General features: G+C 43.5%; 1 protein-coding gene across 2 annotated transcripts in view; it reads left to right on the forward strand.

Moving 5' to 3' along the window:
• Positions 1 to 25,736, forward strand: part of B4GALT6 (beta-1,4-galactosyltransferase 6) — a 67,025-nt gene that overhangs the window by 22,561 nt on the left and 18,728 nt on the right. For both annotated transcript variants that reach the window (XM_082699602.1, XM_082699603.1), the window contains exons 2-4: positions 573 to 689; positions 6,689 to 6,802; positions 24,321 to 24,445. In XM_082699602.1, the coding sequence (XP_082555728.1) occupies positions 573 to 689; positions 6,689 to 6,802; positions 24,321 to 24,445 (356 nt within the window). The remainder of the gene's footprint in view (positions 1 to 572; positions 690 to 6,688; positions 6,803 to 24,320; positions 24,446 to 25,736) is intronic.

Here is a 25,736-nt window from a genome sequence, read left to right on the forward strand (position 1 = left end):
TGATATATTTACTATTAGGTAAGGAATACTTGCTCTTGTGGAGTTTGGGGTTTGAGGAAGTTAATGTAGAATTAGAGAAAGTATACTATGATTGTATGTTGGTAGTAAAATGCCTTTTTTGAAATGTGTAAGTATGTTTTATGGTAGAAAATCATTTATGGATAAAGGAATTCATTATGATATTCATTTAGTCTCCTTCTATTGGATGGGATATCACTACTTGAATTTTTCATTTTTATTGTTTTAAAAACTTTTTTAAAGTTTGTTTCTTTTCTTTTCTTTCTTTCTTTTTTTTTTTTAAGGAAATCTCTAATACCCAGTGTGGGGTTCAAACTTACAACCCCAAGATCAAGAATCGCATGCTCTTCTGATTGGGCTCACCAGGCACCCCTGTTTTTATAAGTTTCTGATAATAGGAAATAGTCATTTTGTATTTCTTTGTTCCCTTTGGACATGTTAACTGAGTCAGTTTGGGTTTATTGGGCTGTTCCCCAGTCCGAATATTATTTTATTAAATTAGGAAAAAAAAAAGCTTACTGAGTCATGATGTTTCCTCTCTTTCCTTTTTATAGCCAACACATATCTCTTTATGGTACAAGCTCGAGGAATAATGTTGAGAGAAAATGTGAAAACAATAGGACACATGATCAGGCTGTACACAAATAAAAACACTACCCTCAATGGTACAGGTAAGATTGCTTGCTTCTTCATCATGCTTTGTTTCTGCTTCTTACCTTTGTAGTCGAAAGAAGTAAACCAGATCCCTCAAGCTCTGAGACTCCTGTTAAAGATGAAGGTATCTCCTACCACGTGTACTGGGAGATTCATTCGCTGCTTGAGCCAGACTGTCCATGTTTTAGGATCTATAAAGGTCTTCTCACAGAGGGGTTGGGGGTTTTGTACAAAGATACGGGACTTAATTCTTTTTTATTAAACTTAATTCTTGCAAACATAAAGTACAAAAAGCAGCGTGTGCTTTTTCAGTTCACCTATCGTAGTTAAAATCAACCGCAGAAAGAATAATTTATCCGTATTAGTCATTCCGCCATCTCTCTTTATGTCTATTCTAACTCCTAAAATGTTTTTCTAACTCTGTTTAGTAAATACTTGCGTTTTTAATTATAGAAGATTCTTAATAATTTTATGGCCTTTTTACGGGGCTTAAGGAGAAATTATATAAAAGTGGAAATCCATAGCTGCTATTTTCCTTTAAAAATATTATCTGGAAGCGGAATGTCCGTCAGAATCACCTGAGGTTAAAACCAAGTAATGGGCCAATATTAGTGATTGAATGAAGGCAGAATTGATGCAAATACATTGAGCTATCATGGAAGAATGCTTAGCCTCCCACGGGGCAGTGTTTCTGCGGTGACTTCTGAGTGTTATTAGAAGCTACTTAAAAGTTTCAGTAACTGGTTATCACTTGTTGCATCCTTTATATTCTCATTTTAAACAGTTAAAATTTAAGATTTCATTCCTGTCAACAGTTCTCCATGTGCCACCGTAAATGACAGATACACACACACACACGCACATACTATCTGCTAACCATAGATGTTCTTTCTTAAAATGTATGTTACGGTGGGTAATAGTTTTTACCCTTCTAAAAATTCAAGACCGTATCAGATTCATTCTTAATTTCACACGTGCTTTTGCAAAATTCAGTCTAGTCATTTGTCTGATTTGTTTTATGATGCCGCAAGTCAAAACACTCTTGTTTCTCCCTTTTAAGTCGAAGGACATTTCTTTTAGAAAGACCGTCATTGTACCTGATATTTTAATAGTATCATAAAAATCTCATTAACTGGTCTTCTGCTTTAATTGGTCTTCTGAATAGTAGGTCAATGTTAGGAGCATTTTAAACATTATAAAAGATTCTTTAGGACTTGTCCTGGTTGAATAAGCTGATTGTCAAGTGTTCATTAAAACTTGACTCAACTGGACAGAAGTACTCAGCATCCTCAGACTACTGTGTTTGTATAAGGGAGTGCTGGACATCGGTGCATAATCGAGTTCCTTTCCTGGGGCATGAAGAAGTTTCATGTGGGAACTCAGTTGAGCTTAATTAGGAGAATTGATTACTGGGTTAAGACAAACTCTTCCCCTCAACCCCCCACCCCACAAGTAGAGACAAGAAGAAGGGAAATCCTCTTTTCCCCTTACCAACTCAGTTTCAATACTGACCAAACAACCACTGCCTACTTGGATTAGATTTGGCTTACTTTGATGAACCTTTGAAAATTTTTCTCATGGTTCAGTTACTGGTGGTAAACTGTTCTGTCATTGTGTCAGCTAGAAAGTGGGTTTGGCTGTAAGAGGGACCTGGCTGCAGTGGCTTAAGCCCATGAGACTCCACGTTCTTATGTAAAAGAGACACAGAAGTTGGATGTCTGGGGCTGTGGTAGAGAAATTCTCCACACACCTTCCATCTTCTGCTCTGTCATGGAGTTTTATAGTCTTCGAAGGTTGTTGTGGTGCTCCAGTCTTTCTATTTGTACTTGGGTTAGTAGGAAGAAGGAAAGGAAGAAGGAAGAAGAACAGAGGGACCCTTTTAAGGAGACTTTCCAGAAGTTTCACATGGTATTTCTGCTTCCGTCACATTGGCCAGAACTTGGTTGTAGGGACTGTAAATTACGAGCTGGGCACACTGGTGCTTTGAATGAAATTGGGGTTCTGCTACATAATGAGTAAGTGAAAATGGAGTTTGAGGAGGCAACCATGAGACTCTGCTGTGTTCATGTATATTGAACAGTTCATGTTGTCAGTATTCTTACATCGATACTTGGAGACACAGCACTAAGTTCCCTTTGTATGAGGATCTCTTTTGAGAGAGATGGAAGCATACATAGTTACTTATAATGAAGTTGTTTATTTCTGCACAAACCTATATAGATATAATCTGCTAGTAAGGAGATAATGGCCAGTAAGGTGTATTGAGAGCTAATTGAAGTCTGGGGGAGAATTGATTAATATATGCTAGCGCATTTAAAATTTAACACTTGATGGCAAATAGGTTGCGATATTTCTAAGAACATTTGATTTCAAAAAGGGGTTTTTAACCTTGTACTTGACTTTCTGAAACACCAAATGTAAAGAAGTACTACATATAATATTTTTGCAAAGACATCACATACTCCCATCATCAAATGATGCTTTGCCTTGTAGCTATGGAGTTAGTCAAATTAAGGAAACAAGATGTAATCAGTGAATAATTACTGAAGCAGATGATAAGGGTCATGCAATGTGAGAGCTGGTAGATTTGTTAGAAATAGCCGAGTGTACCTCCTGCTTGATGGCTGTGTGGTCTGAACCCTCAGACACTGCAGGGCTAACAGAGCAAGCCAGGGGACTAGAATTCTCACTGAGTTTCTGTTCTCACTTGAAGCTGCCCTTTGCAGGAAGAACAAAGCCCTTGCGAATCTAGTTTGGTGCTCTTCTCCTTTTCCTATAAGTGGTAAGTTCCAGTGAGAGCTGAGGAAGGGACCTGTCCAGCAGTTTTCATTCTGTGTCTCTCTTCTCTTTAGGTGTGGCTCTAGAAAAGAGAAAAAAGGCTCGGGCCCAGAACTCATTGTGTTTTCACTCATCCATTCATTAGATGAAATAATGTCTACATTTTAAAGCAGTTGTGGTAGATCCGCCTCAAATGCATCTATCATGCGTAATGCTCCTGATTTTGAAAGCAGTGGTTATACTTGATGGACCCAAGCACTTTGTGGGAATAATGATTTTGTGGGTTTATTACAGTATAGTCTCCAAAAGCTTAAATTATTGTTGGCTGAATGATCAGTTGTGAAGCGTTCACTTACAGTAAGTTTTTACCATGTTGTAGATACTTTGTTTGATACTGGAAATCAAAGGCAGTTTGATTAAAAAAAAAAAAGTATTCAGACTAGTGGCAGGGGGTGTGTGGATAGACTTATACATAATACATTGGGATGACATAAGCACCACTGGACACAGTATCCAAGGAGTGCAGAGACTTTTCTGTAAGTCTGGCAGTGAGTTGATCCTTATGATCATTTGTAATGATATAGCCAAGAATAACACATTTAGCTCCAAAACTTTGTATTTAAAGGAAATGAATATACTGCTATTCTCTGTGTCTTTGAGTTTATTTTTAACCTAGTCCTTTAAAAACTGATCAAAGTGATACTTTTTTTTTTTTTTTTTTGTGAAAGACTCAGTCATTCTAGCACTAAAATAAAAAGTGAAACAGTCCTTTAGGCCTTCCGCTGCCACCAGACTCCCCAGGGGGAGCTTCCGTTAACAGTTTGTTTTGCAGAAACATCTAAAGAGCTTACGATTTCTGTGAGTTGGATGCAGATTTATAGAATCATAACATGTAGCTAAGAGAAGGGACCCGCACATTAATCACGAGAAAGAATAAGTTGTGCAAAAAAAGAAAATACTCTCATCTAAAGTTAACTACATAACATTAAGAAATACTTAAGAATTTTGAGAATGTTAATACTTATCCTCAGGATTATAAGAAAATCAATCTTTGGAACACATAAAGGCCAGGGACAACCTTAATTATCTTCTGGTTTTGGCTCCCACAAATGCATAGACTGTAGTGGCTGCCTAGTGTAGTAGGAATCCCCATAAATGCAGAAAAATTTTTTGAATATAACTTGAAGTTTGATCTGTATCTAGATATATTTTTTAAAAACATCTTAAAGAAACAGAACTTCAATGGTCTTAAGCTTATTTTATGTTCAGTATCTTTAAACGTTTCAGATGTATATGGGGGACACATGGAGTATGGATTACTAGAGGGGTCTCTGCTCTTGGTGTGTCCCTGGGCTTACAAAACAATTGCTGTGCACTGAACGCCCCTCCCCTTTGGCTTGGAGCATTTTCCTGTGAAGTGCTTTCCAGGGCTGCTCTGGAGAGCGCTCCTGGGGGGATTCTGTCACTGGGGCTTTCCTACTTTCCCGCTTCCTGGCATTGGCCTTAGCGGTTGTACATGGTTCAGCCCTACTTATCATCTTGGTGTTTCCTGTCAATAAGTACACTTAAAACCTCCCCCATGCCCTGCCAAATCACAACTGGGATTTCCATGTGGTGCTTTGGAATTGGACCTTCTTCTTCAATTTCTGTCCCCTCATTCTTACTGGAAGCCCTTACCCTCCACTGAGGAGGCTCTACGGGGTTCCTTTCAGCAGGCGTGCCTGTGCTTGGAAGTGTCATCCTGGAGCCCAGGCTGCACCCCTGTCAAGTCCGTTTTGTTGATGGGTGGATAACTGTGGTAGGCAAAAGGTGTGCAGGGTGGTGTTTAGTGTTCTTTGACTCTTCTCATATACTTCATATTCATTTGCCAGGATTCTACCATTTTTCCCTAGGGAGAGGGTTTAGCTTTTATAGGTTAGTAAGGTGTGTGATTTTTACCTTTCGCCTTTTGCTTGCTGGTCACTGGCAGACAGGCCTCTCTTTCAAGTCGTATGCCCGTTCTCCTCTTTCTTACCTCTCTGCCTGCAGACCAGTTCAGATAGGAATAACTCTGTCATCAGAGCAGATTCCTGGAGATTGAAAGGACCTCTTTGTATTTTCCTCAAGTGTCTGCTAGAGCTTCATTTCTTGTGGGTACATGGTTTATGATCCAGGAGACAGACACTCGTTGAATCAGCTGTTTCCATGTTTTGTCTCTTACCACCTGTTGGTCTTGTCCTCTTAGACTGGCTTCCTCTGACATAGAGGAACCTGTCAGTTCATGGTTCTCAAACTTGCATCTCAGAACCTTGTTCCAGAAAGGGCCAAAATACGATCTCTTTGGCTCCAAGTTCAAAATTTCTAAGATTCTGAATGTCCTGGGTTAAGTCCTATGCACGGCTCTGAGCCAGTCACTTAGAGCTCCAGCCATTGGATAGGGATTGTTGTAAGCAGTTTGTGCATTTCTCTTATTGAAATCTGGAAACGGCTACATGCGGTAGGTAGAGAAGAGAAACTACATTGTCTGGCCCTGTACCCCAAAGCTCGTGCATGTCGGAGCAAGGATTTGAACTCCACATTTGACTGTGGCGTTCTAACCAGTGCCCTCCATGCTGTCGAACTTGTAGTAGCGAGCGATAATGGACCTAATGTAATGCAAAGCCCAGGGCTCCCCAGGCATGGCAGCCTACGAGTTGGGAACTTAAAGATTTAAAATGGACTGCGTTACAGAAGTAAGTTGAGTGGGTCAGTCTCAGTCTCAGTTTCTTAAGTGTGGGGTGGTGAGAAAACATGACTCCCAACCCTCAGCCTGGTGCTTACTAGAAGCATTGTGCTGTGGCTCTGTGGTCTCTAGGATACCCTTGGCCATCCATGCTGGTGGGGATCCCCTGGTGTACTTTTCCAGTCTCTTTTGATCTTGCTCAGCTCGGGAGGGATGGGAACAGGTGTGTTCATATGGCCACAGATGAGCCTGCTCGGTATGTGTGTACAGATGAGGCCAGGCTGCTCTCTAACCTTGTCCCCGAGCTCCGCTGGGAAATCATGCTGAGAGGTCCTTTCTAGTAGCAGTGAAGGGTGAATGGGAGAGTAGCCACGGCAGCCATGTTTGCTTTTCCTTTGTTCTTTATAGATAACTGCTTTTAAGTACTTCCGTAGGTTGCATGTTGCAAGTCTTCTTGCAGTGATAGTGACGGATTTCATGCTAGGAGGAAAGAAAAAGGCAGTTTTTCGGTTGTAACTTTTTTCCTCTCTCTCCAAGATTATCCTGAAGGCAATAATTCAAGTGATTATCTTGTTCAAACAACAACATATCTTCCGGAAAACTTCACATATTCACCATATCTACCCTGCCCAGAAAAACTGCCTTATATGCGTAAGTGTCATCTAATTTTGACTTAACTGTTTGCTTGTGTTATAATAAAATAATAAAAACCACGTAGTTTGAGCACTCCATGCTCAGATCATCACTGTGGGTGCTAATGTTTATGTTACATAGCATATTACGTGATTTTTCTTTTTTTGATGAAGTTTTTTTTTGGAAGGGGAGGGGGATTGAAAAACTGTGGAAAAAGCTCATCCTTTACCCACAAGTAACCTCTATCATGAGTTTGATTTGTATTCTTACAGGTTATTTAAAAATTTTTTTTTTTACATAAATAGATGGTTAGATAGAAAGTTGTAATGTTGCAAAGGTTTTAAAAATTTGTATAAATGGTCTTAAAGTTATATAAAGTCTGTAATTTGCTTGCTTTTTTAAAGAACTGTCCATGTTGATACATATAGATCTATTTATTTTCCGTAGCTACTGTATAGCACATCTTTGAATAAATGTACCACATTTCAGTTACCTTTTTCTCTGATGGAAATTTAGGTTATTTCCGCTCTTTTGCTATCACAAAGTAGTAGCATAGGGTGCAGCATAGTACAGAGTTCTCTGCACGTGGTGTGCATGTGTTTGGGGGTTCAGACCTAGAACTGCAGTTGCTCTATAGGCTGGCTTCTATTTGTACCAAAGCAGCTGGACCAGTTTATATCCCCAGCAGCAGAGCATGAGTGTACCATGTTGATATGGATGGACTTGAAAATTTTTGCTAATCTGAGGAAAATATTTTTTCTCATATGGTAGACAAGAACTGATATCTCCCTGTTTGAATGTTCAAACAGTGTTTCTTATTATTAGTAGGTTCAAGTAACATTTTTAAGAAGATTTGTTTATTTGAGAGAGAGGGAGAGTGAGTAAGTAGAGCACAAGCAGGGGGAGGGGCAAAGGCAGAGGGAAGGAATCTCCAGCAGATTCCCCACTGGGCACGGAGCCGGGGTGCACAGGGGTCAGAGTCATGACCCTGAGATCATAACCTGAGCTGAAATCAAGAGTCAGACACTTAACAGAGTGAGCCACCCAGGCGCCCTCAGTAATTTTAGTTGTGTTGATGAGTGGTTTTACATTTTCTCTCCTGTGACTCAGTCGTGTGCTTTATCAATTCCATATTGACTAATTGGGTTTTCATATTAATTGATGTAAGTTCTTTACATATATTCCAACAGTGACCTATTATCTGCTGTATGTGGTGTAACAGCTTTTCAAAGTCCCTGGCTTGTCTTTCCATTTTGTTTATGGGAACTTTTATAGAAATTTAAATTTATAATGTTTCTAAGTGTATCAGTGATTTTTTTTAAAGTTATTGCTTTTTGGTCTTAAGAAAGCTTTCCTTATTACTTGAAGGCCATACAAATACTCTTATTTCCTTCTAGCAGTTTTACCATTTTGCATTTAGCTTTCTTTCTTTTAAATATTTTTTTATTTATTTGAGAGAGAAAGAGCTAGAGAGAGAGAGAGTAAGCACAAGTGGGGGGCACAGGGAAAGGAAAAAGCAGACTCCATGCTGAGCAGGGAGTCCGATGCATGACTCAATCCTAGGACCCTGGGATCATGATCTGGACAGAAGGCAGCTGCTTAACTGACTGAGCCACCGAGGTGCTCCCAATTTTAAGCATACTCTTTATATATAAGCCTGTATGTTGATTTTTATATAACTAAAATTTAAATGAACATCTTTGTGAATTGCTTGTTTACCCTTGGGTTCTAAAGTGGTATCTGAATGTGTTTTTTATGTCTTTATATGAGTATTCTTTTTTTTTTCTTTTAAGATTTTATTTATTTACTTGACAGAGATCACAAATAGGCAGAGAGGCAGGCAGAGAGAGAGTTGGGGGTGGGGGAAGCAGGCTCCCTGCGGTGCAGAGAGCCCAATGCAGGGTTTGATCCCAGGACCCCAGGACCATGACCTGAGCCAAAGGCAGAGGCTTTAACCCACTGAACCACCCAGGCACCCCCTCATGAGTATTCTTTATTGAGGAAATTAACCTTTGCCTGTCATAGTTGTAGGATTTTTTTCAGTTTATTGTTGGTAAATTGTTGATGTTATATATCTGTAATAAAAGAGTCACCTTTCAATATCTAAGGCCATGGTTCTCAAATTTTGGAGTACATCAGAATCAGCTGGATAGTCTTTTAAAATATAGATTGTTGTGTTCCACTGTCAGAATTTCAGACTTTGTAGATCTCAAGGAGGGTCTGAGAATTTTCATTTTTAACAAGTTCCTAGATGCTAGTCATCCTTCGGCCATACCTTAGACCCACTAATCTAGACTAGATCCTGGCTCTACTGAGCCTAGGGAACTTTTATCATTATTGGTCCCACCCCATAAGTGATTTTATTAACCTGACAGGGAGCATGGGTATTTAAAAAAAAAAAAAAATTCTCAGTGGTTTCTAATCTTGCTCTCTCTTTGCTGTCTTATAGTAGAAGAGGAAGCTGTGATTTTTGTGGCTGTGTATTTGTCATTTGTTATTGTAGCCTTGGTTTTCTAAAAATGAATGTTTTTGTCTGTGCAGTGCTGAAACCACTAAGTAATGTTCTGTTGAAATATTGATTACAATAATTTCATTTTCATAATTTGCATATTCAAGGATTTATAGTTTTAGGAAATCTTTCTGTTCTTGGTGTACTTGCCATTTTCTTAATTACTGCTTTATGGGTACTAATTAAACTCTGTTTAAAAGCATCTGCCTGCCAGGCCTTCCTACTAGCCCTGTCCTCCTCCAGGCCCATAACTCGTAATTGCTCCTGTCCTGGTGCTTGAGAGATTGTGTCAAGGCTGCTAGGCACTGCCTGTTCTCCAAATGTGCTGGTGCTACTGTTCACTGCTTCCGTCAGTCTTGTGTTCGTCACAGAAGAGGATCACGCTCTTTTAGCTAGCCACCTTTTCACAGAAGGCCGCTTCGTGGGCTTCTGGCTTTGGGTCCGGCACCAACCCCATGTCCAAGTAGAAAATAGGCCACATACCAGAAACTACTTAGAAAGGGGCTGTGGGTACAGCCAATGTAATGAGATTTTTTCCACGAGGGCCTTGCATGGGCCATGCAGTGGAATCCCTTCATTTAGTCATGTAACCTCTGCAGAGTGGAGCCTCGCTTTACCTGTCTGGAAAATATGGGACTATAATATCAATTTCACAGTGTTGCAAGGATACAAAGAGGTGCAGTGCTTGAAGCTTGATTGACATTAGTTTGATATTCCCTTTCTTTCTCACAGCTTTGAGGGAGCCAGAATTTGTAATGACCAAGGGAATGAGAAGCCTAGGAGAAATGGGTAGAGTTAAGGGCTTCTATACTTAGCTGCATCCCTAATTTACTTTTAATTAACAGGATTATTTCCCATCCATAATAGAGAACAGTATACTAAAATAACTAAGTGTAAAATCTTATTAAAATGTGGTACAAAATAATTGAATACAATACCTCCCTAAATAATAGTTAAAGGAAGTCTGTGTAGGAAGAAGATCTCCTTTGATGAAACCTGTCCATGTATGAAAGATACTTAATTCTCTTATATTCACCAAAAGCGAAGTGAGGGCTTAAAATTGGTATTTGATTATCTGGCTAGAGTTTTTTTTTTTTTTTTTTTTAATTTTTCTCTAGTGTAACAATGGGACTAGAGCACTGGATTGCCATAAAGATAAAGTTGGAACTTTTCCAATTGGAATTCAGATAAAATTGATTTCACAGATTTCAGCAATATTTTACCTTCAATCAGTTACACTCTAAAATCTATTTTAATGTGTGTTATTTATATAATATGAATGACTTCTTTGTCAGTGTTAGTATTTATAGATTCTTCAGAGGGCTTAATCCACTTAGCTTTTTAAAATTTATGTGAGACTTCCATGCTAACGAAGTAAAGTAGAAATTTCACTTTATCTAGAGGTTAAAAATAGTAAGTGCTTAATGTGAATGTTTTGATTTTTCTGAGTAAAGGAGAGCTAGAAAATGTCATTTGTATACTTTGCAGTGTTAAGGTAGACTTATCTGGAGTTTTCCTGTCTTTTAATCCTTAATTCAAATAGAATACATTTGTAGCAACTTCCATGTATTTTGTCCTTACTGTTTGTGGAATAGTTCCCTTTAGGGTTTAAACCTGATGATTGCAATAGTTTTGAGATGTAATAATTTTTGAGATGAATTTAAATAATTCAATTGAAAATCAGCAAAGAAGGACAAGGTAAACAAATACACCTAAAAGAAGCTAAAAGATTGCTTAGGGTGACAAACCATCATGCATGTGTTTTTTTAAAAAGGGAGATGGGAGCCATTTTAGAGTAAAACACATGTTGTGTTCCTGGGCTGTTCACAGGGACAGGCAGAGGAGAAACAAAGCTGAATATGATCCCGTGTCCAACCAGCTAGAGCAGGTAATGTGCTCAGAGAAAGGCAGTGTGCTCATTGCTATGAATGGTTTATTGTGTGATGGAAGGATTCAGTGGTTCATTCTAGAAGGAGGGAGACGTCAGTGAGAGGGGATGTTGTAATTGGGTCTTGCAAGATTGTGCAGTAGGCAGCTGAGGTAACAGGGTCAGAGCACCAAGGGTTCTGTGTTTTAAAAAACAGAGGGTGGTCTGCTGTGACCAGGGTAGGTGTGTGGTGGGGTGTGTGGGAAGTGAGGCTGGACAAGGAGGTGAGGGGCCTGAGGGCCGTGTGGGTTCCATGAATCCCTGGGCATCCATGAGATAGGCCTCGATGGAGCAGAGCCCCTGAGCCTGTATGCCAAGGTTTGAGTTAATGCCCTCTGTGTACAGAGGGTGAGTGTGTACAGTTTTCAAAGGATTGGGGCAAAAAAGGAGAAAACACAAACAAACAAAAACCATTGCTTTAAGCAGATGAATAATATGACTAAGATGGTATTCAGAAAGATTATTCTGACGAGAAGTTGAAAAATGGATGAGAACGGGGAAACACTAGAATCTGAAAGCTTTCTGAGGGGGCCAAGAGGAATGACAAGAGCCTGTGCTGAAACCGTGGCATCGGAGAGAGGTTGGGGCACCAGAGAGAACTCCAGGGCACCACTGGCCAGATGGAGTGACCAACTAGGGGATCGGGGTTCATGAGCTGTTTCTGACCTGGCGACTGTTCACGGAAACAGGTAATACAGGATAAACAATACATTTGACGTTTCTGAGGCAGTTAATGAGGAAGTTAGTGTTGGGCCCGTTCTGTTTAAAGTTCGGAAGAGTTGATCTGGGGTCTGAATTTCATCAGAGAGATCCAGGTTGGAAATAGAGGAAGTGAGACCGATGCTAAGAGTGGGTCTCTGGAGAACACCAGCACTTGTGGGGGTAAGGGGGCATCTACAGATGAAGGGGAAACAGTTGGTCACAGAGCAGTGTCCCAGAGGCTGACGAGAAGAGAGTTTCAAGGAGAGAGTGTTCTGTCTTGTGACGCACCTCAGAGCAGGTGGGAGGAAGACCTGTGAGGAGCCGTAGAATTGAGCAAGAAGAAAGTGGGGACCACTGCCAGCGCAGAGTCAGACCCCTCTGGGTCAGGTAAGAGGCAACATATACGGTCCGGAGAAGTGATGCAGAGGTGTGTACAAACCAGTCAGTTTAAAAAAAAAAAAGTTTGGTGGGAAAGGGAAAGAGAAGGTAAGGTATCAGGAGGGGATGGTGGCAAGGGAAGAACTCTTGGGGAAGATGTGGACATGAACGAGTTTTAGGCATTACAGAAAGACAGGAGATGGGAAGTAGAAGGGAGCAGAAGGGAGGTATCCACAGAGCCAGATTCTGGAGAAATGTATAGGAAACAGAAATATGCTCAGGCCCAGGAATTAGCCTTGGAAAATAGGACCACTTCTCCCCTGAGGCAAGAGGAAAGGTCATTTGGAGATGAGGTGGAGAAAGTTAAGGGGGTTCGTGCCAGTTGCTTCTGTGTTCCTAATAAAGTGGGAGGCCACATATATCTAAGAGGTTGATCTAGGACTGAGCAGTGTGAAAGGGAGAAGTAAATATTTAAAAAGTTGTAGGGAATGAGAAGTGGAGCCAGCTAACCACAAGTTAAAGGTGACTAACGGGTTAGCCAAAAGAGCCCCTCACTTTCCCTGAGGGGTCAAAATGCACAAATATTGTTACACTTATTTTTGTTGAAAGCTTCCTATGTTCAAGGCAGTGTATTAGGTACTATCACTAAGGATGAGATTAGTGTGCTGATGTGATTTTCTTTAGTGGTATTTATTGGGTAGAGGATTCAAGCATGGACAGTTATTGATCAGGTGTGTCAGGTCAGGAAGGGGGGGCAAGTAAGAGTATTTGTGAGTGAATAGGTGTGGCTTAGTCTATTTGGGCTGCTAAAACAAAAATACCATAGACTGGATGGCTTGAACAGTAAGTGTTTATTTCACAGCCTTGGATCCCAGAAGTGTTGAAATTAAAGTGCTATAGCAGGTTCAGTGTCTGGTGAGGACCTGATTCTTGGTTCACAGATGGCCATCTTCTTACTGTGTCCCCACGTGGTGGAAAGGGCGAGGGATGTCTTTGGGATCTCTTTTATAAGACTCCTGACCCTGTTTATGAAGGCTTTGTCTTCATGACCTAATCGCCTTCCTAGTACTATCATGTTGAGGGTTAGGATTTTGACATACGAATTTTAGAGGCACAAACATTTAGCTCCTTATAAAGGGCTGTGATCGGGTAGAGCTCATAGAGCTGTGTTTCTCTGAGTGTGGTCCAGGGATCATCTGCACTAGAATCAGCTTGGGATACTGGTTAGAAATGTAAGCCTCTAAGTCAAACCCCTGATCCACAGGGAAGGTCAGGTTTTTTGGCTGCACATCCCAGAATACAGTCTAGCTTGGTTTGAGGAGAAAGGGAATCTGTGGAGAGACCCCAGGCAGTCCTCAGAAAACCTGGGTGGCATAGAGTTAGGGTTAGAGGTTGAATAGCTGTGATGAGACCTAGACTCTTGCTGAAGCATCTCTCGCTTTCACTTGGCAGAGGTCGCAGTTTCCCCCAGGGTGCTCAGGTCTGGAGATCAGAGTACCCCCCACCCAAAACTGGAAGCTTCTGTCACTCCTTTTACCAGAAGGTAGTTTTGTAAAGTGCCCCTGTCCTCATGGTGTTGTCTTCTGCTTAAATGCTCCTGCTGGTGCGGTTGGTCACATGACTGCTCCTTTCTGCTAAAGAGGATGGGCAAGTAGGTTCTAGCTTCTTCCTCTGGAAGGCAGGACTCAGTGGTGGGCCGTTCAGACACTTGAAATTTGTTCACAGGGGTGTCTACTGACATAGGAGCTTTGAGAACGGGGCCAGTGACCCTCATTTTAAACAGCCATGCCTGGTGATTCTTAGCCATACCACCAAATTTAGTGAGCGTATTAGAAGCCGGATAGATGGGGAAAATGAGGATGTAGCAGAGAGAATTTGAAGCCAGAGCTGACTGGCTTTCAGCTCTGATGGTGCCCATCGTTCTAGGTGACCGTGATGCTTAGGGTTACAGATCTGGGTTGATGGACAGGGAGGGGAGACTCTGTAAACAAGGCTGGATTTTAAAAGGTGGTATGATTAACAGTCATAAACGTGAAAGGAGGTGAATACATGAAAGAACAAAGTAAACATTTTTTTTAAATTGTAGCTATAAGTCTGTGGAATACGTTCTTTTATCCCTGACTCCAGGATGGTAGACCTAGGGAAGTGAGCACTTAGCACAGTTTGAAAGGAAGAATAATTGTTCATTTAAGATGAGGAGTGGGGAGATATTCTAGAAAAAACAGCGAGGTGCTACACATGAAAATTTCTTGGCAGTGAAATGGTTCTAGAAAATACATTGGAAATCATAGGAGGAATATGCAACATACTATATTTTCTTTCCTTTTCTTCTCTTTCTTTTTTTCTTTCTTTCTTTTTTTTTTTTTTTTTTGATATCTCATATTTTCCTGACAAGGCACACCATTAATTTTATAATGGCTTTTTGGGAACAAGGAAGAAGCAATGCATTAAATGCACACATTATGGGGTATATCCTTATATCAGGATGCTAAAACATAAATGAATGCGTGTTTCAGAGTTGAGGAAATAAATAGTTGTACACTCTGACAATAGAGGAGGTTGACATCTCTTAACAGTCAAGGACTAGGAAAATCATTTGGAAGAATGTGATAAAGGCTGTGAGAACTTCTGGACTGAAACAAGGGCCTATTGGGTGGTTAGAAGGCCTGGGTGGGGACAAAAATCAGGTTTCAGTTAGTCATCCAGAGTAAAGCAGGAGAAAACTATAGCAAGGGAAGAAGTCAGGTGTTAAGAACTGTGTGTTGTGGGCAGGATCAGGGGGTGAGAACTTGGGCTGGCTTGGAGCTGTTATTTGGAGTCATCTACTTGGGGGGCACCTTTTGCACGAATGTCTTATAGGCATATTTTAGCACTTGATGGAGCCAGTGGGTAGAAGCACAGGTTGAAAGGAAGCTGAAGAAAGAGAGGTGAGACAGGATTTGGACACGGCCAGCTTTACCCTTCTTACCCATTCATTCATTCGTTTGCTCATTCATCCATCTAGTGTCCAGGCATTGGTCATGTGGGGCTAAAAACCACTCTGTGTTTAGAATACTTAGATTTGGGGGGTTCATGAGTGGTGTTAAGTGTCCGACACTTGGTTTCAGGTCATGATCTCAGGGTGTGAGATCGAGCCCTGCATCGGACTCCATGTTCAGTGAGGGGTCTCCTTGAGATTCTCTCTCTCCCTCCCTCTCTGCACCTCTCCCTGCTTGCATGCTTTCCAAATGAATAAATAAATAAAATCTTTTTTTAAAAAAAGAAGAATTCTTAAATTTGGTTACTTTAGGAGTAGTTGAGTAAGAAATTACTTGTGTAAACAGACATAAAATTCCAGAGTTTTGGGCGCCTGGGTGGCCCAGTCAGTTAAGCATCTGCCTTCAGTTCAGGTCATGATCTATGGGTCCCGGGTTCAAGCCCCACATCGGCCTTCCTGCTTGGTGGGTAGTCTGCTTCTCTCTCTCCGCCCCCCCCCACCCCTCTCCATTGCTTGTTCTCTCTTTCTCTCTCAAGTAAATAAATAAAATCTTTTTTAAAAAATTCCAGAAGTTGAGAAGCCTAAGTAATTCCCCATTGGGAATTGGCAGTTTCTGGTGTTGGTTCCAAAGGGGACAGTGGGTGACTGGGGACAAGATGACTCAAATGGCCTTGAGCTGTGTTTAGGCAGCCGTCCAGAGGGTAGAGGAGACAATGGGCTCTCTTACCATAAAAATCATATTTTGACTTTGGGGTGGAATTCACCCGATGGGATATTTCTTCAGAAAATTCAGGTCTTTCTCAACACTTGTCATCAGATCATTGGGCTATGTGCATTTGACGCCCTGAGGGTGAAGTGGTGATAAAAAGCCAGAGTATCCAGAATTAGGCTTTAGATACCAAGAAATAGATAATAGGCCCTAAGCCGAGTGAAGGAGTCATTGAAAGATGTTGATTTATAGGGAAAACAACTCCCTCGCTAGAGATAATATATGCCTTAAATTTTACTTGAAATGTAAAAGAAATGTAAATGTAGGTAATTCGTATGTATTGATTATTCTTTTAAGAATTATATTTTATTTTATTTTTTATTTATTTATTTTTTTGAGAGGGAGAGAGAGCATGAGATCAGGGAGGTTCAGAGGGAGAAGCAGACTCCCCTCAGAGCAAGGAGCCCGACGCAGGACTTGATCCTGGGACTCCAGGGTCCTGACCTGAGCCGAAGGCAGTCACTTAATCAACTGAGCCACCCAGGCATCCAAGAATTACATTTTAATAGAAAAAGTAGTATCCTAAGTCATGTCATGAGATACCATATGGTGCACACTACCATGAGCCTATGGTTTGGGCCTGCACATACCTAATGGACCCCAGACCCATTTAGGTTTCCAAACTGTGTGGCATTATTGCATGTCTTGCTAATTCAGTATTAAGAAGTTATAGTAAATGACATATATAACCAATGATGCAACCATGTTTTTCTCACACATAAAATAATTTGGTGTGCAGGTTTAGTTGGCAGGACAAATGGGTAGCTTACACTCCATTTCATTCTTCCACTTGATCCTAGCTGGGGCCCAGATCTTTCCTTTCTAACCCCAGTTCTACCTTCAGAATGGTGAAAATAAGATTTGATAAATTATGTTATTTATGTGCTGATGAAACTACTAGATACATTGATTTCAGCAAATATATTTATTTTTCGACCTTTTAATTTCTAAGTGGGGAATGAGCACACATTCTCATTGGAAGAGCTCAGATTAGCACAGGTGCGGCATGAAGATTGGGGGTTCTCTGTGGAGCTCAGTGGGTCCTTCCTCTCCAGTTGCCCTTGAAATCTCAACAAATGAAATAAAGGGGGCTAGCCTGGCTGATTGCTTAATTCTTCACAAGTAAAGAGAGATGTGTCCTCTCCTGGTATCAGTGCACTGAAGTGCTTCTTTGAGTGGCACCTGAAGGGGACATCCAATATGTAAAGGAGATGAAAGTAGCTTCAGTGGGTGTAGTGGTCAGGGAGGACCACAAGTCAGGCTCATTTTGAGAGTTTTTTTTCTCCTGAGGTTTGCTTGGAAACCACATCACGAGTAGTTCGTCTGCACAGTGTCTCTTCCTGACCATTCTCTATAATATGCCCCTTTCCCTTCACTTTCTGTGCTTTGGGGTCTTTTCCTCAATATCATGTATTGAGATGCTGGAGCTGGTGTAAAAATATACAGATTATGAGCTGCTGAGTGAGGGGCACAAGCTACCTACCTGGGATTGGCAGGAAGCTCCCTCAGCATCCACACTCCCACTTTGGGAGTGAAATCCAATCCCATGGGGTCCTTTTGACTGAACTTATAGTTTCAGTATAACCCCACAAAGGAAGCAGAGTCACAAGATTGAATTACTTACAGATCCCAGAAGCAAGGGGGTGCAGTGAGCTGGGGGAAGGGCAGTCCTCTGTTTCAGGTAGAGTGAGAAGGAGACAGAGCAGGGAGCCAGCACCCATCACTTTCAGGGTGCTTGGGGCAGAGGTCACTTAAATTTTTTGTGGGCATCATTCTAAGTAGTAATTTTAAAAGGTGCCCTGGCAAAAGCAAAGCAGAAATTTTTGGTGGAAATCCTAAACTCAAGTCCTTATCTAAGTGTCCAATTTCTGGGTATGACTAGGGTTATCATTCTTTGAAATGCCTAGGCAACAATTCAGAAAAACAGAGCTGCTTTTCAGAAGAACAGTAGTTGTTTTTTTTCATCACAGTTGACCCGGTGATGCCCAGGCATTAATCTTTAGGAAAAATCATAGGCAGTATCTGGACAGTAGAGATTAACCACTGTCAGGGTTTTGGTCACTTAGTTCATGAAACACTTGAGCAAAGCAAAAATGCCAGTCAACAGTCCTAGTAGACAAATAATTTGAAATGCTGTCCATAACCGCCCTCCCCATTCGTTGGGATCTAGCCAAGAAAATAAACCCACACCCCTGGATAAGGTTAAAATAAGTATTTGATGAAACACTTGGGTGAGATTATGGAATACTTTGTACCTATGGGCCATCATTTGTAAATTTGTCTGACGCTTTCCAGAATTATTTAATATACACGCAGCAGATGGGGGCCTTGCCAGCACACACAGCCACTTCCCTGGCCAGTAGGTCATCTAAAACGGAATGGTTTTCCAGAACTGTCTGTGCTAGAGAATCCTGTTGTTGTGTGAGGGCTGATCTTTGGTGTCACAGCCTCGTGTGTTCGGCAGGGCGGTTGACAGGTTGCTATTTGTTTTCATAAATCGTTGTGTGCCCCATGCGGTGGTCCCTAGCCCAGTTCCAGCGAGGGAGAGCAGCAGACCTCGGCTCCATATAATGTGGCTAGATTCTGCCTGGTTTTGACGTGAGGAGGCAGAGAGATGGATGCGGGGTGTTGTGTTCAGTGATTTGTAAGGGGAGCTCCAGGGAGACGAAAGTACACTGCCATGACTAGAAGGACTCTAGGGGGCTGGCACAGAGGCAGATGCATTGGAGGTCGAGTGAAGAAGTGCACGTACGGAGAGCCACGTGTGTGTGATGGCCCCGATGCACTGCCCCTGCGGTGGACTCGAGCTGCTTCATCATGGAAGCCAAGATAAGTTGGAGGTTCCTGCTGGATGGCTGGGCCCTGGGGGTTGTTCTCCTGGGGATGAGGCAGAGATCATTCTCATCCATGTGCTGTTGGTGCTTGGGCAGGTGTGGAAGATTATACAGGGCACTGGGGCACTCCTGCCAAGTATCACATCGTGTCTGCAAAGTGTCCCACCTGAGAGCATTTGAGCAGTGTAGAGAGAAGCCCGGCAAGCCCCAGGGAGGCATGGGGGTCCTTCTGCCGGTCCAGTGGGGACGGGGTCAGTAAATCAGCTTGGTAGGCCCCCAACTCGGGAAGCAGCCTTTCCTGAGCCTGGTAACATGCCTAGCAATTACAGTGGCCCCCATATGAGCTCTGATTTCTGCCTATTGTATAAAAATAGTTGATTATTGGAGGGCTTGAATGGGAGGACTGTCTGTTATGTGTGTCTTAGTGGATAATTAGAGAACTCTATGGGTGATTGTCCCCCGGGGGAGAGAGAGACTCTGGGGAACTGCTGGGTCCCTAGGGCAGTGGCCTTAGCAGCTTCCACTCCTGGAGGTCAAAGTACGGGACCCCAGATCCTGCTGCCAGGGCTGGGGCATTCTAAGAGGTGATGGCGTTGGCTCTCACAGTGGGTTGGCAGTCTTTCAAAGAGCCTGCAGCGTCTGAGCAAGGGCTTCTGACTTGTATTTTAGCTGTCTCGGAGTAGAGAGCCCTGATCTCCGGAGCTGCCCATACAGAGGGGCCTGTTGGCCATCGTATGTGGGAGGGAACTGAGTCAAGGGAGACTGATAAGGGGCCTGGAAGCCCTTATGTCTCCTAGGAGCCTCTGTTGGGTTCCTAGGTGAAGGGGCAGAGGGGCTGTTTGCTCTCCTCACACTGGCAAACAAGATTTGGCCTTCAGGAAAATTATCTTGTTCGTGTTTAGCTATAGCACTGATCTGGTTTAATGCCTGTTACGCTGTATCTGACACTGTAGTGAGTTGTAACAATATGGCCTTATAACGGGGGGGGGGGGTAGGGGGAGCTTTAAGAAGAACTCCTTAGGGGCGCCTGGGTGGCTCAGTCGGTTAAGCCTCCAACTCTTGGATTTGGCTCAGATCGTGATCTCAGGGTCTTGGGACCCAGTGAGTTGGGCTCCCTGCTCAGTGGGGCGTTGGCTTCCCTTCTTTCTCTCCCTCTGCCCCTCCCTCTGCTTCTATTCTCTCTGACTCTCAAAAAGAAATAAATAGATCTTTAAAGAAAAAAAAAAAAAAAAGAACTCCTTAGATTCTGTCCCCGAGGGCACCTTCTGGGTTGGAAGTGGTGAGGGGTGGGGGATTGTCTATGGAAGCAGGATGGTCAGCACCTCATGCCCAGTGATCCATCCCAGTTTTCCCCAGGAGGAGGGGAGCTTCATCTGGGCTTGTCCGCTCCCAGTGAACCTGAGCTGTAGTAGCTGTGATGGGTGGATGGACCTGGAGCCAAGCCGAGGAGACCCAAGTGAGGAGAGGCGGAGCTGCTTTCCCCTTATCCCTGTTGGACCCCGGAGGCCAGTGGCAGTGGTCTCTTCTGGGAGTCTCTTCCCTTGTTTGTCTTCATCTCCTGTGTGGGTAGTTCAGTTCCTTTGGGAGTGCTGTCGCTGTGCTGACAAGTCCAGTGTCCCCTAGGATGTCTCTAGTAAAAAAGGGCTTCACTACCTTGGGTGGTTTTTTTGTTTGCTGTTTTTTGTATAAATTGTGAATTTTGGGGTCTTTGGCCAAATGGCGAGGGCAGGCATCTTAAGTGCTATAAGCAACAGCTCGGAGCTGGTTCAAAAGACCTGTGAGAGCCAACTGGCACCCTTCTCCCCCTCCCCATGGGCAGATTTTTCTAGAAAACCTTAGCATTTCTGTCTTGTTTAGTTACTTGCCTCTTCCGTTTCACACTGGTGGTTGGGTGTTCTGGTCGGACAGACAGTAACGGGGAACACCTGGGATGGAGGCGGCCTCTTCCCTGACCCATGTGCTGCAACCTCCCGTTCTGGGTTATCCCAGCCAACCCCCTAGGTGGTCGAGGCTTACCCCCACCAGCACAACAAGAACTGATGTGTCCCAGGCCTCAAGAGCGTAGTAGCAGCTTTACGGAGGCATGTCGATAACGCCACACTTCTGGCTTGGGCCATGTGAGCAGGGGTCCTGCAAGCGTCTCTTGGTTTTTCAGCCTCCTCTGGGCACATGGGAGTTGCTGCTACCATGTTTTCAGGGCCCCTCCTTTCAGTGAGAATTCATTTTGCTGTACCAGGCCAGGGCCGGGGCGCCTGATATCCCGTGTAGCTGGGGGATCATTTGTGACAACAGCAAGGAATGTGGCAGTCTTGGCCACCCAGAGCGCCATGCCGCCCCCCTAGAACCACCTCTGCCATGGGTCCTGGCCAGCTTGCCAAGCTCGGCACCCCAGTCCCAACCAGCAACATGGTAGGCACAGCAGCCAGCCTCCCCCTGGGCCCCCCTCTAAGGGCACTCTCCTTGCTCCTGGGACCTCACCCGCGTCCCCTCTCCCTGCCTGGGGAAAGGAAGCCGAGCCCTGGTGTTCGTGGTTATCAGCTCACCTTGGCCGGGTGCTGGGACTTCGGCAGGCGAGTATTGCCAGCTTCCTCCAGACCTGCTCCTCGCTGGCACTCGTACCTCAGCTGGGGCCTGCTGGCAGTCATCTTTGCAGGCAGTCTGACTTTGACAGCAGCCACAGTTTGGGGTGGGGATCTGTGGCCATGTCTGACCGCCGCAGTGGACAGCGGTGCCCGGCCATGCCGCAGACTGCCAGCAGGCCGGGCTCCCTCCCTGGGAGACTGAGCCTGCCAGAGGGCGTTAGGAAGCTGTTGGCAGCTCTGGGGCGTTGTGCGGGGCTGCAAGCCGCACGCACTGTCGTCTCCTCATTGCCAGTTGTACTGAGAAACAGGACTGGTGTGCTGAATTAAGGACACCCAGGGTGACTTGCTGCCACCTGGGATTGGCAGGTAGCTCCCTCAGCATCACGCTCCCACTTGGGGGAATTGAAACTCAAACCCATGGGGTCCTTTCGACTGAACTTACAGTTTCATATAACCCCATAAAGGAAGTAGAGTCACAAGATTTAATCGCTTACAGCTTCCAAACGCCAGGGAGTGCAGTGAGCTGGGAGAAGGACAGGCCTCTGTCAGGTGGAGTGAGCAGGAGACGGGGCAGGGAGCCAGCACCTGTCACTTTCAGGGTGCTTGGGGCAGAGGTCGCTTAACTTCTTTGTGGGCTTCATTCTACAGGATTATTAAAAAAGGTGCGGTGGGAAAAGCAAAGGAGGAGTTGATGGCAGGAATCCTAAAGTCCTGTCCTTATCTAAATGCTGGGCCTCTGGGTGGGTGTGAGAAGGGTTATCATACCTTGAAATGCCTTAGCAGCAACTCCGCAAAACAGAGTTTGTTGGTCTCATCACACGTCACCCCATCGCATTAAGTGTGCGTTTCTTCTTCCCCCTCTCTCTCTGGTCCCATTTTCAGTGTTCCCCGTGGTGGCAGTCCTGTCTTGGAGGCCTGTCCTCTACCCGCCACCCCCCTCCCCCACAAATAGTAACACTGTGACCGCTGGCATCAGCGTCGTGCCACTGGGTCATCTTTGGCCATCAGCCAGTAAGAGATCAGGATTTCAGAGCCGAGAGCAGTAAGCACACGGGAAGGCTGCCGAGGGACTCTGAGGAATGTGCATGGTGGGGTAGTTGGAGGGGAGGTGAACTCGGGGTGCCTGGAGCATTAGAGAGGAAAACAGCGGCCCCCGCAGGCCCTGCCCATGGAGAAGAGAGATAGACAGCTCGCTTCCTAATTTGCCAGCACATGCGTGTTTGAGATGAGAACTACACGGAATGAGACTGGAGAGAGCTGCTGACCATGCTGATGATGGCCGCTGGGTCAGGCCCTGTCAAGCTGGAGCACCGACAAAGAAATCAGTGTCACCCCCATCAAGAATCCCCCAAGCTTCGGGGACTTCTGTGAACTGTCTGTAATTTAGCTTAATGACTATCATTTTAGCCGTCACGCACACCACTAAGTGCATCTGATTTATCTGTGTGAGTTTTATTCGGTTATGGTGGTGGATCCCGTGTTTGTCCGCGGAGTCTGTACGTGGGCTCATCAGTCCCACGTCATGACCTGCTCTTTCTCTGCAAGTTCATAGGTTGCTCTTTCCTTCAGGTGACTCTTGTCACATGAAAGGCTGGGTGATTGGTTGTAAAAGACCACAGACATTGTCAGGAGAACTGGCAGACGTGAGAAGATGGTACATTTTTTTCCCAGCTTACCCTCTGAACTGTAGACATTATATTTTAGAATACTTGTCCCTTTGGCCTGCCTCGGTGCTCCGTGGAAGCTGCTGGTCTTCCTTCCTACTTAGGAGGAGGGAGGGATGGGAAGGGCAGGGCTCGCTCCAGGAGGAGCTGAGGGTTGTATATGTGGAATCAGGGCCACGCAGGCTCAGAGGACTTGAAGTGGGAAACCTCATTTGTTGGTATGTATTTCATGAGATGAAGAGTGAGTCAGAACTTAGTTCTGTAAGGTCTTAGTCTTAGTCTAGGTCTGTAAGTTCTTCGTCTTTTTGATTGGGTTCACAGGTGGATGGATGGAATGGCTTTCCATCCAAGAGTCATTCCTATATCAGTGGTATACAGTGGAGAAGCTACTAGTAAAAACAACTCTGGGAATATGTTTGTTAATTCAGAGAGCGAATGCCTAATAGGCCAGGAACATCGTAAAAGCCTGTAGTTTTCCACTTTGCCTATCAAGGGGATACTGCGTAGGTACTAAGAATATAAATTCATTGAGTTGTGTTTGCAAATTCTCTCAAGAAGTGTGAGTGAAGTAGAGGAGAGTGACAGCAGCTGGTGTATATTGAGTGCGTGCTTTGTGGCCGACATGCCGCTTGATCCTTCACGTGCACTATTTTGTCTAGTGGATGCTGCCACATGAAGAGGCAGGTGTCACCATCTACTTTTACAGAGAGGGCAGCCGAGGCACAGAGAAGTTCCATAGTGTCCCTAGTGCACAGAAGGTAGGATTCGGCAGCTCCCTGCCAATCTAACTTCTTTATTAACCCCCTTATGCACTGTGCTCTCATGCTGCCTGTGTTGGTTATGTTGAAACTAAAAGTCCTTTTAAGAGACTTGAACACATTTTAACATTACAATAATAAGCTAATTTGTAATGACATGTAAACATTTCCGAAAGAATAGTAAAATATTCACTGTAGTACTCAGAGCAAAAAAATTGAACAATTTGATTTATCTTCAGCTTATTTACCAAAGACGGTGGAGTGGTCGTATCAGGTATCATCCGGATGAGAACCGAAAGGGGGTGGGACTAACAGTTACGTGGTGATAACAGGAGTGTGCTGGACTGTCCTGGCAGCCAAGTCACGCCGTCACCCTACTGACTGTTGTCTGTCTTGCTCCATATTAAAACAGTTCTTCACGTGTTTGACCTTCTAGGGGGATTCCTCAATGTCAATGTAAGTGAAATCAGTTTTGATGAAATTCATCAACTCTTCTCCAAGGATTTAGATATTGAGCCAGGAGGTCACTGGAGGCCTAAAGACTGTAAACCCAGATGGAAGGTGAGGTAAATTTTTTCCTAAGTAATGTCATTGTTCCTATGCGTCTGAGTGAGGAAAAGTGCATTTGATTCAGGATATATAGTGAAATACATTTGTCTCTTGAAAATTTAAGACCTCAGAAGTTTTGCATTTAATGTATAGGTGTTCACAGTTCAGGTACGATCTAGCAGTGTTCTTTGTGAAGACTCTGACCAGACCTGCGTGTTAACAAAATACGTGCTCGTGTGCATCTCGTGGAGATCCTGCTAATAAATGCCTCACTTGAGATTGGCTTGGAAAACCGCTTTTTTCCCCCATTTTCCTGTTTCCTTCTCTGCCTCCTGCTGCTATCCCTAATGATTCCTGTCACCTGCAGGCATAGCCCCACCAAGTCCTGAACCGGGATTTCCAGGTGGGTCTCACGTCAGGGTTCCTTAGAGTCCCGGAACCTTGACGGGGCGGCTCAGAGGTCCCTGTGGGACGCAATAAGGAAAACTTTGGTATTTCAGAAGGCAGAGCACAAGCTTTTTTATCTTTTTGACATGTCAGAGTTTTAATTAATGTTTTGTTTGAAAAACTGTAAGGGAGTAGGTCTGCCTCTGCTGCTTAAAATAAATTGAAAACCGTGATTTAAATCAGAGTTGCTCACAGTACTGTGAAATTGGCTAGTTGGGTGCATATTCTGGTAAGGTGATTATGTTTGAGTAGGAAGTAGCATTCACATAATTCAAGTTAAAACTACATATGATTAAATCATACGTCCTATCCTCAAGGATTGTGATATAGCCTTAATTTGGAAAGAGTTTTCAATTCCTCTTTTCGGCACTAGTATTTTACTAAAATAGATGTCTTTTTGTACACAAAATCACTGCTGAGAAGGAGAATTTAGATAAAAGCCCTCTGACTTACTTGGCCTTGAACTCTTTGTGTTTGGGGAAGTGTGTTATTTATACCTGCATCCTTAACGCAGAGTATGTTGTCTTGTCTAAGGTAAGCCCTAAACCTGGTTTTGTTGAATTGAGGTTATGAGATAAATAAATGTCTTGAGACAAATTATTAAATACAGGTTTGGTTGTTGGTTTTTTTTGTTTGTTTGTTTGTTTGTTTTTTTGCCTCAAACAAGTTGTAAAGCTGCTTACATGGATTCCAGCTCAAATTTTGGCAGATCATTTATTTTACAGTTTTCTGGTCAGATTCCATTAATAAATGAATCTTCATATTTCACGACTGACTTTTTTCACACTTGTAGGTAAAATAGGGTCTAATTTACACAATTCTACTTTTAAAAAATGTCCCAGGCAAATAAATTATT

Source organism: Mustela nivalis (genome assembly GCF_964662115.1).
Source record: "Mustela nivalis genome assembly, chromosome: 14".
NCBI lineage: Eukaryota > Metazoa > Chordata > Mammalia > Carnivora > Mustelidae > Mustela > Mustela nivalis.